General features: G+C 40.3%; 1 protein-coding gene across 1 annotated transcript; it reads left to right on the top strand.

The window, feature by feature from the left end:
• Window positions 1-15,733, top strand: LOC118240427 (sialoadhesin-like). The gene is made up of 11 exons (XM_035520756.1): window positions 1-260; window positions 4,189-4,521; window positions 5,640-5,858; window positions 10,711-11,043; window positions 11,134-11,367; window positions 11,604-11,873; window positions 13,017-13,286; window positions 13,387-13,626; window positions 13,793-13,874; window positions 14,099-14,147; window positions 14,333-15,733. The coding sequence occupies exons 1-11, from the start codon at window positions 203-205 to the stop codon at window positions 14,561-14,563; spliced, it is 2,319 nt and encodes a 772-aa protein (XP_035376649.1). The 5' UTR covers window positions 1-202; the 3' UTR covers window positions 14,564-15,733.
• Window positions 15,734-17,549: the final 1,816 nt, after the last annotated feature.

Here is a 17,549-nt window from a genome sequence, read left to right as displayed (position 1 = left end):
AGTAACCAAGATCACAACATCTTCCCAGTGTAGGATGGGTGAGGAGGAGCAGGACTGAGGTCACGGCCGTTATACTCAGGAACACAAGAAAGTAGCAGAGACCTTCATTTAAGGCTTAAATTTAGTATTTAGCCTAAAGTTATTACTTATTGGAGCTCCAAGTATCACTTCTGTGTGACCGGTGTGAACCAGTGTGTGAAACATGTCTTTCCGAACATCAGGAAATATTACAGTAGCAACAATCGTCATGTTACTGGCAGGTAAACTTTGAATATTTCCTTTATTTTTTACTTTGTTTTTTGGGCACGCATGATATTGCTTTGACAGTGGGTAGGCCAAGACCCTAAGTGTAAATTATGTGTGGGGTTTGGCACGCTGAAGCATATTTTATCAGCGTCTAAGTTTAGTTTGTCACATGTGGAGACACAATCAAGATCTTAAGAGTGTTAGAGTGTTTGATAGTAAATGTCTAGAGATTAACGCATTGCTTTATTAGTGTGGAATTTCTAATAAAGTGATTAGGTTTGGATGAGAAGTTGAGCGTGTTGGAGAATGAGCATTGGCTTTAAATATTGGTAGTTGGGGTGAAGGACGAGACTGGAAATTGTTTGTTGATGTAAATAAAAAAACTACAGGTCCCACAATGTACTGTGTTAACCTCGCTGAGGCTGGACATGGTGTGGTACTCATAAAAAAAAACAAAAACAAAAAAACCCCCGGATGCATTAATTTTGAGAGCTTACAGTTTCATTTGAAGATGCAGTGTCTGAGGTGAGAGAACGCAGGTGGGAGGCACATATAAGACCAGTAGAGACAGGTGTTAGGGGATTTGTCACAAAGTCTGCCACATTATAACTTGTGCAGTTCGGCACAGATTTGGCAGTAGCTGTGAAGGAGTTGTCAGAAGTAGCTGAAAGGGCTAGTCAGTGGTTGTGGATAAGGAGAGCTCAGTCTGGTTGGGGTAATGCCCCATAAAGGCAGAATGGATGAGGCTGTCATGTCATGGTGTAAAGTGGTAGATCCAGATGGAACTGGTGGCATTGAGGAGGCATTGATGGTGCCAGCTTTAGTCACTAGGCAGCCCAGGGTGGATTGGTGTTAGAGAATGCTTAAAGGTAATAGCCAAGTGGAACTGGCAGCACTGAGCACGCATTAATGGTGCCAGTGGGGCTGGGTATGGCCTTAGTCACCGGAAAGGCCATCATGGTTTTTACAGTAATATTAGCACAGTGTTTAAGAGGTGCAGTTGTGTTTATTAGTCGCACAGTGTTTAAGAGGTGCAGCTTGGTTTAAAATGAGCTTGGAGGGACACCAGATCTCACTGTTGAGCCTCCTGGAGGTGTCGTGGGCTTAATTCAATGATCCCCACCAAAGGGAGGTGCCTACCTGATGAGCTCGCGATGTTGTGGTTGGCTGGAGTGAAGAGAGTAAAGATATGAAGCTCTAATGGTGTTCTATTGGCATCGGATATTCATCATGTTATCCCGTGTATATATACACACAATTGATGTACATTTGTGGGAACTTGAATAGGGTAGAAACTTTATTAATTTTAACAGGTGGGTATAGCTAAAATATGTGAAAAGCTACTTAAGAAAAATCCCAGATTTTTTAATAATTGCAAACAATTTGAGATCTCAAAACTTTCTGCACCTGGAAATTCCCACTACCTGCACATCTAAACTGAAGATTTTAATATTACTGTGTGTGTGTGTGCATGTATGTGTGTTTGTGTGTGTGTGTCTATTCAAAATTGTACAAAGTTCCATACTGAATATTTTAATTGTATTAAAGTGTATTGTATTCCTTTGTGGCTATCACAGCACACCACAGCTTCATGCAGAGGCGGTTCTAGGACGTTTTAACTGGGGAGTCCCAGAGGTAGCAAAAAGTTGTCTAGAGGTGGCTACAATGTGTTGTTAATGCCCATGCACAGTCTGCTGAATTTTTTATATGCTTTAATATTCTACTAATAATAGGCTAAAACAAATTAATACTCCACATGTATGCACATACATAACTGCTGATGGTCAATCTCCTTTTTTGCGTAACCGTTGAAATGAACACAAAATGTCTAATCTGAATTATATAACAACATATTTTATACTGTATATTGATATAATAAGACAATTACCCTGGATGGTCTTGGATAAAGAATATAAAATAGGTCCTAACTATGTTTAAGTGTGATGAGGTAGGATGCAAGCGAATTATTGTTTAATGTAAACGAAAGTAGAAGTCGAGAACTGTAACGGAACGCTCGCCTCTCACTAATCACGTGGTTTGGCCCGCAGCGTGCAGTGGGAGGGTTTTGTTTGTCTGTAACCACGCCTGCACATACCTGCACCTTGTTTGTATGTATTTAAACCCTCTTCATAGTGTGCAGAATCGTTGGTCGTTGTTGATGTTAATGTTAGCATCGTCATTGTTAAATGTTTTCGTGTTCATCGTTGATGTTGTATGTGAGTGCATTGTTTTTGTGTGTTAATAAATGTTTGTCCACGTCGATGGAGTCTGTGCGTCCTGCACCTCGCCCTTTGGCTCTCGGGGCACACCGTGAAAAAAACACAACATACAAGTACGAACTTACACAAAGGGACACACAACAGTTACACAACATGACAATAATAATGGACAAGGGTAAATACTAACAGCGTGGTATTTGATTAGGAAGGAACTAGACACAGATGAAAGCGGGGAAAATCACTAATAAGGGGGCGTGGAAATGTGGGAACAGGGAAGTAAACAAAGGGCACGTGGAGACACGCCTACACGAGGGAAAACAAACACAAAGCCACGTGGAATGTCCCATCACGTGAGAGAGAGAGCTGAGGAGGGGGGCGTGACATTAAGGCCATTAATGGAGATTGCTTTGCAGAACAAATTGTGTGTGTGGGCATGTGTGTGTGCGTGTGTGTGTGTGTGTGTGTGTGTGTGTGTGTGTGTGTGTGCACTTGTCTTTTATGTTATACATAGTTTATGTATAAGATATATAGTTTATATGTAGTCATGCATATACAGGTTACATATAGTGTGTATATATAGTTTAGATTTTGTTTTTATGAAGTTTATCTTTTTTTATTTATCTTAGTGTACTTAATCTTATTTAAACACCAAGAGAATTCTATGTACACTTTGTACTTGGCAAATTCTGATTCTGATTCTGATACCACTTCCATGCCTCTTTCATGCCTGTGTAACTGCTGTGCTGCGAATGAGCCATTGCAATAATGTCCTGTCAGCAGTAGTCTTGTGGTCACACACTGACCAGTGATGAACAGAGTAGAAGGGAGTGACAGACTGCACATGCCAACAGATGTGAGCGTGATCTCACAAAACCCTGCAGGGAATTACAACAAGTGAGAGAGATGTCATTAGATTCTGCTTGAATAAAGTTGTAAGAAAGAGTACAAAAGTGAACCCTGATATTAGTCCTTACCTTAAATTGAACCCCAATTCTTACTTATTCTTGCAAATATTCTTACAAATTTGTAACTGTATCATCATTCTAGTCTTAGCAGAGGACCAAGCTTAGTTTGGAGAATATATTCATTACATATTAATACAGTACAGATTAAAAATAAAAACTAAACTTAAATACATTTTGTCCAAAGGGGAATACTGTGATATTTGTAATGGGAGGAAATATTTCAGTAGCAGTGTTGCTCATCTTACTGGCAGGTAAACCTTTTGGTCAAATCTCTATTTATATTTCTCTCTGATCTCTCTGCAAATCACCACTGCCCTTTCAAGCCACCATTTAATTTTTCTCTAACATTTTCCTCAGATAAGATCTGATTCACGTCAACCAGAATTGAGCCTTTTAAAAAATCACTTCAGAAAAAATTGAGAAAATAATAAATATATAAAGATCACAATGGATATAAGATTTGTTACAAAATCCAACTCCTTGCACCTTTAAATTGCATGCCTCCATCGCCAGTATCTATTTGTTTATGTTGCAACAGTGCACTGCTTTGTATGTTCTTTAAACTGCAGAGTCCTGTTTGTGGTTCTAATGCCAATGTGTGTTTGTGTTCATCATCATCATCATCATCATCAGCAGCAGCAGCAGCAGCAGCAGCAGCAGCAGCAGCAGCATTCACACCATGACAGTCACACTCAGATAAAGATAAGAGTGTAAACTCACCCCTATAATCCTGGTGTGTGTGTGTGTGTGTGTTTCAGGAGCTCAGTCTCAGCACAGTGTAGCTCTCTCCTCTCGGAGCCTCTGTGCTCTTACTGGATCTACAGTAAAAATCCCCTGCAAATATACATCTAGTTCTTCCAGTGTCAGAGCGAGAGAGTGGTATCAGGTCCAGAGATCTGATGGAGAACCGCAAGACCTGAGTAAAGATCCTCAATATTTAGGACGAGTGTCTGTAAGCACTTGGTGGAATGACTGTACACTGACAATGAACAACGTGAATGTAAGTGACTCTGGAGTTTATAACTTCAGATTTAGAACATGGAGTAGTGAATGGATATCTGCTTCATCTGGAATTACTCTAACTGTTACAGGTAATAACAAACATAAAACATAGAACACACACACACACACACACTCTCTCTCTTTCTCTCTCTCTCTCTCTCTCTCTCTCTCTCTCTCTCTCTCTCTCACTCACTCACACACACACACACACACACACACACACACACACACACACACACACACACACACACACAAAGTATGCAAGAAATCTCAATGCTAATACAGAAGTTCAGTATTATTCAATATTCGCCATATTAAGACAATCCATCTTAAACTACATATTTGCATGCCACAAGTGTGTTATTCTTTTTATATGGATATTATTACATTTTTAATTATTCAGTCATTTTATCCCTTCCAGTCTAGTCTGGTCAGAGCTGACATGAGATTGTGTGATATTTCATGCTCGGATAATTCACCTGATTCTCTGTTACTAGTACACACAGAAGGAAGGTGGTGAAACAGTTTCAACAGAGCAGTGATACTGACTACATTTACAATAGTGTGTATGTAAGAAACTGGACAGAACCATTTACAAGAGCTGAGCAAACACCAGTCCCTTCACTGTACCATCTGCACTCACAGCAGCATAGTCTGAACTTACTAAGCAAACGTGTCTTGCAGTTGGATCTTAGTTAGACTAATACTGAATACTGATGGACATAAATGTAGTTATGATTGTGCTGCGTTTGTACAAGTTTATCAGACATGGCTGTGTTACTGGTTTACATGTGTCATTGTCATTGCTGAGTTGAGACTGGTTCACTATCCATCTGGTTCTGCAGTCAGAAAATAACCACTGATAATGAAGATGGTTAAGACCAACTGTGCATCACCACAGATGGGTTATATATAGTCTCTGACTGTACACTTACCTAAAGCAGGTGTTTCTAAAAAAGAGCTCAGTGAGTATATATATATATGATCAATAAATCTTATGCATATTTCCTACACATTTATTGGGCTTGGTTTAAAAGCTAATATGAATATTAAAAGCTAACATTTTCATTACTAATATTACTAATACAGTCAATACACTGGTGAACCTGGAGCATCTCTGTCTGTCACACGTAATCACATAAGATTAGTTGACTATATACTATTTATAAATATAACACCAAAGCTTCTTAATTAAAATGACTTGCAGATCTGAAGGTTACGAGACCAAACACATATAGATGGAGAACCACACTGAACTGCAGCTCCACCTGCACGCTGCCCAACAACCCCACCTACATCTGGTACAGGAATGGACAGCCTGTATATAACCAGGACACTAATGAACTGTATATGTATGACTATAGTGGTGCAGGCAGCTACTCCTGTGCTGTAAGAGGATATGAGGAGCTCCGCTCTCCTGCTGTCTGTAAGAGCCTCACTTTAAACTTATGAATTCTGGGCCTTACTTTAAACTGCATTCTCATTGTCTCACTAAAAGTATCTGATTAGAGGAAACACTCATGTGGTATATTGCTGACTGGTACTGGTTTCAGAGTATTATTGCTATAACACTGATGTGTTTCAGTTGTTTTTCATTTAGTGTTTCCGTTTCAGGTGTTTCTACAGATAATTGGAGCTGCTGGAGTGTGACTTACTATAGCCAGAAAATCTGCTCTCTGATTGGCTCATCTGTGGACCTGCACTGTTACTATACCTACCCTAATAACCAGAAGGTCACAAAATCATTCTGGTTCATTACAGAGCAGCAGGTTGGTGTTGAACCTGTGGATGTGAGAGTGGAAGAGGAGTATGAGGGGAGAGTGCAGTATAGACAGAGCTCCCAGAATGACTGTAGTATGACAGTCACTCACCTGAGAGAGAGTGACGCTCACACATACAGGTTCAGATTCCACACTGATAGTACTGCGGGGAAATACACTGGACGTCCTGGAGTATCTCTCTCTGTCACAGGTAATGTTGTATAATTTAAAAATAAGTTTAGTAAGCTATAATAATTTTCTTTTGATTAAAAATAGCACCATACATTTTTTATAATCACTTGCAGATCTGAAGATTACAGTATCAGACAGAAGTAGTCGAAAGCACCTGATCTGCAGCTCCACCTGCACGCTGCCCAACAACCCCACCTACATCTGGTACAGGAATGGACAGCCTGTATATAACCAGAACACTTATGAACTGTATGTGTATGACAGTAGTGAGGATGCAGGCAGCTACTCCTGTGCTGTAAGAGGATATGAGGAGCTCCGCTCTCCTGCTGTCTGTAAGATCCTCACTTTAAACTCTCATCACTCTGTCAGAAACTCACTAGCATCTACTGTTAGATTAACAATGGCTGGGAGACCTTGATGCTACTTAATTGCTGATATATTTTAGTTTCTGTTTTGCAGGTGTCGGTAAGTATATTTCAGTCATGTATGTATGTTTTATTTACACACTAAATGATCACTTTATTAAATACATCTACTGCATATCTGTACCTAACATTTCACAGTCAGTTAGCTATAATGTATCACTGCTGGTATTGCTACTGTTCTCTTAGGCCAGCTGACTGACTGTACTACAATCCTGTTCCCTGTGTACATTTAGTCAACCTCTACTGGCCTCTTTCATGGGTGACCTGGTTTTGATCAAAGAGCAGTTGTTAGTAACACACTTTTATAAGATTTTTATGCTGTATATGCTCTTATAAATACTTCTTAGGAAAATACTTATGAATTCTGGGCCTTATTTTAAACTGCATTCTCATTGTCTCACTAACAGTATCTGATTAGAGGAAACACTTATATGGTACATTGCTGACTGGTACTGGTTTCAGAGTATTATTGCTATAACACTGATGTGTTTCAGTTGTTTTTCATTTAGTGTTTCTGTTTCAGGTGTTTCTACAGATAATTGGAGATGCTGGAGTGTGACTTACTATAGTCAGAAAATCTGCTCTCTGATTGGCTCATCTGTGGAACTGCACTGTTACTATACCTACCCTAATAACCAGAAGGTCACAAAATCATTCTGGTTCATTACAGAGCAGCAGGTTGGTGTTGAACCTGTGGATGTGAGAGAGGAAGAGGAGTATGAGGGGAGAGTGCAGTATAGACAGAGCTCCCAGAATGACTGTAGTATGACAGTCACTCACCTGAGAGAGAGTGACGCTCACACATACAGGTTCAGATTCCACACTGATAGTACTGCAGGGAAATACACTGGACGTCCTGGAGTATCTCTCTCTGTCACAGGTAATGTTGTATAATTTAAAAATAAGTTTAGTAAGCTATAATAATTGTCTTTTGATTAAAAATAGCACCAGACATTTTTTATAATCACTTGCAGATCTGAAGATTACAGTATCAGACAGAAGTAGTCGAAAGCACCTGATCTGCAGCTCCACCTGCACACTGCCCAACAACCCCACCTACATCTGGTACAGGAATGGACAGCCTGTATATAACCAGAACACTAATGGACTGTATGTGTATGTCAGTAGTGAGGATGCAGGCAGCTACTCCTGTGCTGTAAGAGGATATGAGGAGCTCCGCTCTCCTGCTGTCTGTAAGATCCTCACTTTAAACTCTCATCACTCTGTCAGAAACTCACTAGCATCTACTGTTAGATTAACAATGGCTGGGAGACCTTGATGCTACTTAATTGCTGATATATTTTAGTTTCTGTTTTGCAGGTGTCGGTAAGTATATTTCAGTCATGTATGTATGTTTTATTTACACACTAAATGATCACTTTATTAAATACATCTACTGCATATCTGTACCTAACATTTCACAGTCAGTTAGCTATAATGTATCACTGCTGGTATTGCTACTGTTCTCTTAGGCCAGCTGACTGACTGTACTACAATCCTGTTCCCTGTGTACATTTAGTCAACCTCTACTGGCCTCTTTCATGGGTGACCTGGTTTTGATCAAAGAGCAGTTGTTAGTAACACACTTTTATAAGATTTTTATGCTGTATATGCTCTTATAAATACTTCTTAGGAAAATACTTATGAATTCTGGGCCTTATTTTAAACTGCATTCTCATTGTCTCACTAACAGTATCTGATTAGAGGAAACACTTATATGGTACATTGCTGACTGGTACTGGTTTCAGAGTATTATTGCTATAACACTGATGTGTTTCAGTTGTTTTTCATTTAGTGTTTCTGTTTCAGGTGTTTCTACAGATAATTGGAGATGCTGGAGTGTGACTTACTATAGCCAGAAAATCTGCTCTCTGATTGGCTCATCTGTGGAACTGCACTGTTACTATACCTACCCTAATAACCAGAAGGTCACAAAATCATTCTGGTTCATTACAGAGCAGCAGGTTGGTGTTGAACCTGTGGATGTGAGAGAGGAAGAGGAGTATGAGGGGAGAGTGCAGTATAGACAGAGCTCCCAGAATGACTGTAGTATGACAGTCACTCACCTGAGAGAGAGTGACGCTCACACATACAGGTTCAGATTCCACACTGATAGTACTGCAGGGAAATACACTGGACGTCCTGGAGTATCTCTCTCTGTCACAGGTAATGTTGTATAATTTAAAAATAAGTTTAGTAAGCTATAATAATTGTCTTTTGATTAAAAATAGCACCAGACATTTTTTATAATCACTTGCAGATCTGAAGATTACAGTATCAGACAGAAGTAGTCGAAAGCACCTGATCTGCAGCTCCACCTGCACGCTGCCCAACAACCCCACCTACATCTGGTACAGGAATGGACAGCCTGTATATAACCAGAACACTAATGGACTGTATGTGTATGTTAGTAGTGAGGATGCAGGCAGCTACTCCTGTGCTGTAAGAGGATATGAGGAGCTCCGCTCTCCTGCTGTCTGTAAGATCCTCACTTTAAACTCTCATCACTCTGTCCGCATCTCACTGGCAGCTTCTATCAGATAAAAAGTTTGTTTGATTGTTGTTTGTTTTTGCTGTTTTTTGCTGCTGGTTCTGCCTACATGTTTATAAGTAGCTGGGAAGCACCTTTCACTGTTGAGGGCTCTATACATTTGTGGGCACTGGCTAGCTGGTTCAGCAGTACTACATCAGTGTGTTTTGTTTGTGTTCTCATTGTCTCTTGCTCTTGTCCTCACTTTAAACTGCACTCACTCTGTGTCACTGGCAACTTCTACTAGATTACAGTGAACTCATGCTGAGTCACATATGGCTAAGACATAAGACAACTACAGCATTTTTAGATATATTTCAATTTAAGAGTTTTCAAGTGTTTAAGGTATTTTTGGAATCTTTTATTTTTTTTACATGTTTTTCCATAAATCACTGCGTTTAATTTTTAAATCCACTGTGTTTATGTTTACATACATATTATTGGCAGTTGGAAGTTTTAATCAACCACTGCTGTTCTTGGAAAAAAAAAGAAAAAAAAGCAATATTTGTAAAGCAACCTTGAGTTTGAGAAAGGTGCTATATAAATGTAACTAATAATAATAATAATAATAATAATAATAACCTCTGTTGGCCTCTTTCATGGGTGACCTGGTTTTGACGAAAGAGCAAGTGTTACATTGTTTATTAGACTCTTACTGTGACAGGATGCAGGCGTGAGTCTCAAAACAACCAAACAACCAAACAAAGACACAAAAGTCTTTTAATGGCAAAAATTTAAGTAAAAGAATAAAAGTAAAAGTAAAAATAAGAGGACCATCTAAATGCTAAAGCCTTTACACATTGATCATCATCCATATAGTAAATCATAACTGGTAATAAAACCTAGTAAATAAACAGTAAATTACTTAGTAAATAAAAACTGGAAACAGAAGGAATATTCACAGGGATGGAAATGAGGAACAGGGGAGGCTGGAGACACACTAATGAGTAATAAAGGGGGACATGGCAACATGTGAGGAAAGGAGTGTAAACACAACACACACGGTGACACGTTAACCGAGTACAACAACACATCAAACATGGCGAGAGGCATCACATGGATGAGGGCGTAAAGGAGGGGTCTATACTGTAACTGCACTTATAAGTAGTGTTCATGCAGACACTTAGGAACACAAGAAAACCTGCTATGTAATTGTATAAACATGCACAAAATATACTGACATTACTTGCCCTTTTTAAAAACAGGTCATTCATGAAAGGGCCCACTGGAAACTTGGCACAACTTCCCTGAGAACAAGACAAGTGACACAAGACAAGTCTTGTCTCCCAGCTTCTGATTATATACAACTGACTTTAAAAGAACTGGTAGTCTGTTTGTTCAGCTATGATTTACTCAGTTTATGTGTTACAGGTGTTTATGGAAAGGACAGCTGCTGGAGTGTAACTTACGTCACCCAGAGCATCTGTGCTCTGATTGGTTCATCAGTGGACATACACGGTTACTACACCTTCCCGGATCAGCAGCCCACCCCCCAACCTGCCTGGTACGCCAGACTCCACCTACAGGTCAAAGAGCTGAGTCATGCTGATGACCGAGTGGAGGTTTTCAGTCACAGAGCTAATGTGAACACACTAAGACTGAAACATCTCACAGAGAGTGACTCAGCAGAATATCTCCTCCGATTTAAAGCCCCCTACATGATACAAACAGACAGCTCTGCTGGTGTGTCTCTCTCTGTCACAGGTAAGATAAGTCTTCTGTGTCTGGCAGTGTCACATGGTTCACCATCTGTGTGTTGAGCCCTGAAGACACTTATGAGAGTCTCCCATACAGGCCTGAAGGTGAATGTGGACTCTCCAGCAGTCCCAGGATCAGAGGGACAGACAGTAACACTGAGCTGCAGCTCCACCTGCACTCTGCCCTACAACCCCACCTACATCTGGTACAAGAACGGACAGCGTGTGTCTCACTGCACATCTGTCTCCTGCTCTGTATCTGCAGTCAGGGATGCAGTCAGTTATAGCTGTGCTACTGAAGGCAATGAGAACCTCCTCTCTCCTCCTGTGTGTGAGTGGAGAATTTACATATGAAAATCATGATGGCTTGATGCATTTAATAAAGTCAGTTAATCATAAACCAGAAACATCACTACAATCAATACTTACTACTACAGCTCATGATGATGATGCTCTTTGTTGTAGTTTCACAGTTATCAACTATAACTTCTGAATTTATAAGAATCTCTTAACCAGACTGTGTATGAGAGTTTAGTTTTAATGTTAACAGTGTGTGTTTGTGTTCAGATGCCCCTAGAAACACCAGAGCATTGATGGTTTCCTCTGGAGAGAGAGTGGAGGGAGATTCAGTGACTCTGACCTGCAGCAGTGAGGCAAACCCTCCTGTTCTCATCTACTCCTGGTTTAAGCAGAGAGCAGCTGCAGACACACTGCTGCCAACAGGCCAGAATTACAGCATCTCCAACATCAGCTCCCAGCACAGTGGACTCTACTACTGCACTGCTCACAACCAGCTGGGACAGCACAACTCCACCACCACCCTTCTGGATGTGTTATGTAGGTGCAGGTTATACCCTAATGAAACAACATATTCAACATGTTTTAAATGTAACATATAAATACATATAAGGTATGATTAATACTGTACATGTGAAGTATATATGTATGGATGCACAGTATATGTGCTGTGTTTATATATTTAAATACCCTGCACAGGTCACAACACTGTCAGAGTGTCTAGTGTTATAAAGAGGCTAGAAAAAACAGCCAATACATTAAGCGACTTTAATTTTGGAAGCAACTACAACTGACTCAAACTGGGTTCAACACCATTTAGTAACACATGCCCACTGTAAAATAAGTCTGACAATGAGCACTTCGATATCAATATAAAATAGAGAATTACCAGAGTTCTGAATGACAGTTGATGCTATAAAACCCCTGACATTAATTAAACACAGACAGGCTGCATCGAAAAACACGGACAATTGTAGAGAGTAGAAGCCCCCCTACAGAGAGAGAGTGTAACGCAGACAAAACCTGAGGACACTGAGAGATCAAATAGCGGCAGTCTAAACACGAAAATGAGCTACAAAGGTAAACAGTGCGGCTGCAACAAAGCAAGTCGGAATAGTCGAATGTTCTTTCATTTTACATTTAGCTGACGCTTTTATCCAAAGCAACTTACAATTATGACTGAGTACAACGTGAGCAATTGAGGATTAAAGGTTTTGCTCAGGGGCCCAACAGTTGAAGCCTGGCAGTGGTGGGGCTTGAACCAGCAACCTTCCAATGGTATATGAAGAGCTGAGGAAGGAAGATGATTGGATGAGGGAGGGAGGAACATCATTGTAGGAGAGAGGGAGGAAGCTGATTGGAGGAGAAAGGGAGGAAGGTGATTGGAGGAGAGAGGGTGGAAGGCGGGGCAGAGGTAGGACAGGTGATCATTCAGGAGAACTGGATCGCGTGTGTTGAATAGAGTGTGAATCAGAAGCTGGTGAGTTTCCAGGTAGGTGTATGGCTATCTGCACATTAGGAAGGTGACCCGAGTTCATGACACAGATGACACTTATCAGGATAGTTGATAAACACCCCAAAAATAGGGCCATTAATATATATGTATATATAAAGTTACAGATATTAAGGTTTGTTTGGATTTAGAGTTGAGCTTTAGTTTTAACACTGAGTGTTTGTTTTCAGATCCCCCTAGAAACACCAGAGCATTGATGGTTTCCTCTGGAGAGAGAGTGGAGGGAGATTCAGTGACTCTGACCTGCAGCAGTGAGGCAAACCCTCCTGTTCTCACCTACTCCTGGTTTAAGCAGAGAGCAGCTGCAGACACACTGCTGCCAACAGGCCAGAATTACAGCATCTCCAGCATCAGCTCCCAGCACAGTGGACTCTACTACTGCACCGCTCACAACCAGCTGGGACAGCACAACTCCACCACCACCCTGCTGGATGTGTTATGTAGGTGCAGTTTGCTTTGTGTTATCCTCTTGTGTTATGAATATAATAAGTTAAATGACATTTTAAGTGTATTTATTTTAATTCCTGTTCTCCTACTCAGACCCTCCCAGAGTCCCGTCTGTTACTGACCGTGTGTCTGGTGACTCGGTGACACTGCTGTGCTACAGTGACTCCAACCCCATCAGTAATTACTCCTGGTACAAGAAGACAGGAAGTGGTGTTATACTGTTGGGAAACAGCACCAATTTAACTTTGGCTACAGGAGCAGTTGGACTTTTCTTTTGCACAGCTCAGAACCAATTTGGATCAATGGACTCATCAGAATATTCAGTTCCAACAGGTACATTATGGGTCGAATTCAATGGCTACAGTGGTTAAAGAAAGAAATGTTACTAGCACACTAATGAGCAGTTTCATAGAGCATCTGTTCTGGTTTGTTTTCACCTCTCTATCGCGAGAATGTTCACACGTCTGTGTAACATGCTGCCCTCTCCTTCCTGATGCAGGGAACCCAGCTGGGACATACGCAGCTTCTGGAGTCACTGTGGTTTTCTTTCTGACTCTCATTGCTGTCTGTCTATGGGTGAGGTAAGAAGCTGAAGCCACATTGATATTACACACCCTGCCAATGCTTTAGGCTGTTTCCTGCTCAGTCCAGAGAATCTTTGCTCTGATGTTTACAGTATAGGGTCACACAGTATCAACAGGATTAAATTCACTTTCCCCAGACTGTAGTAACTGTAGAGGGCTTAGATTAATGCAGGAGAATTGAGTGTGATGCTGGTGATGTTATTACTGTGGTTCTCCACCAGGAGGGGATCTGCAGCTGTCAGCAGAAGGAGTGAGGAGACCAGCACAAATGTGAGTTTAAATGAGGGACTCAACAGATCACTGCAGTTGTTCTTAATGGGTCTCATGTCATAGTGGACTGTGCAGCCAGCATTAGTGCTTATGTTGATTATTGTTACTTCCAGAGAAACCTTTTCATTCTCTCTCTCTCTCTCTCTCTCTCTCTCTCTCTCTCTCTCTCTCTCTCTCTCCTTCAGCATGACTCTGCTCCTGTATATGATAATATCTCTGCCCTGGCTAAGACCTGTGACTCCACAGTATCTTCAGATGATCAGGATGAAGTTCACTACTCCAGTGTTCATTTCACACACTCCCACACACAGGAAGTGCTCTACTCCACTGTTCAACTGCCAAAGGCTCTTATTCAAGGAGAGGAAGTAGAGTACGCCACAGTGAACATCACCAAAACAAAAGTCTCCCCACAGTAGGCTATGCAAATGGCATAGTTCATTATGTCTGTATCACTGTTACACATGGAGTGTAAGTTATTTCTGAAGCAAATAATATAATAAAGTCAACTGAATAAATAAATATAATTACAGCCCTTTTCCTAAGTTCTTCTTTAGCAAACAACATAAATTATCTGAAAACAACAGCAAATAATGTTATTATCCATCTTTAAATAATTCTATATATAAAGTATGTTTGTATTGTTGCATTTGAAAGTGGTGTAATTTTGATTTTCAGTCTGAATTTTTATTTTCTCATGAGGTGAGTATGGTCTATACTGTACTGGTAAATGCTTGCTTTAAATACTGGGATTATTCTTCCTGTCATATATCCTTTACTGCAAGACCTTTGTAATATTTTGTAATATTTTTGTAATTTTTGTAATATTTATGATAAATTCGTACAGGATATGAAATTGCAATATAAATTACAGAGATGATAATGGCTACTCATTTTATACATTGCTGTCATGTAGCTTTTACTGATCAGAACTACAAAACATTACTGCTGTATGAAATATTGTTATCAGTCTAGTGCTTTATAAAACAGGAGACTTGAATTTGGTCTAAATTCCTCACTCACTTATCTGTAGTCCCCATACATTCCACCCTCCTAATATTCTCTGCCACTCCATTGCCAACTCATGTAAAACTTTCTATATCCGCCACTGATGGCTGTTCCCATGGGATTAGAGTAACCTGGTGTTATTTCTACTGGTCAGTTTAGGTAAAAGGTGCCAGAATATTGATGAGGCAGCAGTCTGTAAAAATAACTGACATTGTGAATTTGATCAAAACAAAAGTATTTGAGGAACTCCTGCTGCCCATTTAAAACTTGACATGTCCTAATGTGGCTTTAGATGGTAAGCATAAACTTTTTATTCAAAATTAAAGTCTTGAAAATATGTTGGGGGTTTTTTGTGCTGAATGCAGTTTTTTTTATCCATGTAAAGCTACATGAGTTAGTACATTTGCTCAGGGGATAACATGACCTTAGTCTTGTGAAATTGCCCAGCAAGGACTAAACTCCAATCTACAGCACAGTCCAAGAACCTGAGAAAAGCTTCACCCACCTTCAGACTCCAACACTTCCAGATATAACATCACCCACCATCAGACTCCAACCTCTCCAGATATAACATCACCCACCATCAGACTCCAACTGCTCCAGATATAACATCACCCACCATCAGACTCCAACCTGTCCAGATATAACATCACCCACCATCAGACTCCAACCTCTCCAGATATAACATGACCCACCATCAGACTCCAACCCCTCCAGATATAACATCACCCACCATCAGACCCCAACTCCTCAAGATATAACATCACCCACTATCACACTCCAACCACTCCACATATAACATCACCTACCATCACACTCCAACACTTCCACCTATAACATCACCCACTGTCACACATTTCAACCACTCCATCAGACTCCATCAGACTGTAATCAGCATAATATGTGTCTTAATATTTAGATTATTTGATTTCTTAAAGAACTTCAAAGTGCCTTTCTAACCTTGCTGTTACTTCCTGTGATGTTTTATTTTAAATAGAATGATACATTTTTGCAGTTCTTTACCTGTGTGCTTACATTATTACACATGTGGAAGAGTAGCATTACTCCTTATCATAAGTGTAAAATTCCAGATATACTATATCTGTACTTAATCTGATGTTGTATTTTAATGAAATTGTTTATATCACTGATGCAGTTTTAGAATAACATTTATTTTAAAAAATTGCTATTTCAATTGAAATGTAGTTTATAAATGTTTATAAAAAACACTTGTAGCTACACTGTACGTTTGATGTGTTATTAAATGTGTTGTGTCTCAAATGTGACATAATAGAGATATTGGAAAGATGAATAGCTTTAGTCTATTCATTAGTAATATTAGCTGATAAGCGTTTACACCACAAGCACCTACCAAACCCTTATAGATCTCTACCAAAGCCTTATAGGCCTCTACCAAACCCTTACTCATTCCTACCTAACTGTCACCAAGCATTTGCGAACCTTTAACCAAACCTTTGACCAAAGTCCTTCCCAAAATCTTCTTGTACTAAACCCATAGTGGGTTGAACCAGGCCTGTTGGAGCCAGGAAGTGTTAACCCAGATGTCTGAGATCTTCAGTCCGTCACCTGGCAACTCCAGCATGTAATCCGCCATTCCTGTCCCATCGGCCCTGAAGAGACTCAGCGCTCTGTGCATGATGTGCTCTATTTCCTGTCACACCATAAATCAGTATTAGGAGCCAGAATTATGTAAACATGAAACTGTGAGATTTACAGTGCAGGAATGGGTAATAAACACAGCTCACAGAGGTCGTGGGAAAATCATACACCTGTAAACATTATACAGACATGCACACGTGGACAAGCCTCGTATTAGTTTACTAACTTAGATGTAATTCTGTACGTGTGCTTGAACACACACACACACACACACACACACACACACACACACACACACACACACACACACACACACACACACACACAGTGTTGTCATCTGAGTACATTGTAAGTTGTTTTTTTCTTTCAGGATATCTTGCTTTACTCATTACCCCCCCTCTCTGTCTCAAACTCTCTCACCAGCATGAACTCCAGTTCTCTTGCTCTGTTCTTAGACCACTTCATCTCAAATAGATCTCGCCCTCATAGCCGACAACCTGATCCTGCAGGGGTGCAAGCAGAATATTGGAATAGTGGGTTTATTATCTGTGAGTAGTAGAAGTGCGTGTTGTAGGACATAGGAGGCATCCTCTGAAAGCTTTAAAGTGAAGGCTTTGCGCACACTTAGTTTGCTTCTCACCTCGTTCAGTTTCAGCTTCAGAGGGCATTCGGGATGTCAAATAATGGTGAATCTACCACTCACTATAGCTAGCTAGCTAACAAAGTACAGAAAGCCTGCACAGTGCTGTTCCAAAGTTTCTCCGCATCAACAATAAA

The sequence above is a fragment of the Electrophorus electricus genome, chromosome 21 (assembly GCF_013358815.1).
Source record: "Electrophorus electricus isolate fEleEle1 chromosome 21, fEleEle1.pri, whole genome shotgun sequence".
Lineage (NCBI taxonomy): Eukaryota > Metazoa > Chordata > Actinopteri > Gymnotiformes > Gymnotidae > Electrophorus > Electrophorus electricus.
Note: the sequence above shows the minus strand (reverse complement) of the source record. Positions and strands in the feature narration are given on the sequence as shown.

Bases quoted from the DNA above. Each gene is read 5' to 3' on its own strand.
- LOC118240427 (XM_035520756.1), top strand. From the start codon at position 203: ATGTCTTTCCGAACATCAGGAAATATTACAGTAGCAACAATCGTCATG. The intron at 11,874-13,016 runs GTAGGTGCAGGT...GTTTGTTTTCAG, and splicing joins CACCCTTCTGGATGTGTTAT to ATCCCCCTAGAAACACCAGA. The intron at 13,627-13,792 runs GTACATTATGGG...TTCCTGATGCAG, and splicing joins AGAATATTCAGTTCCAACAG to GGAACCCAGCTGGGACATAC.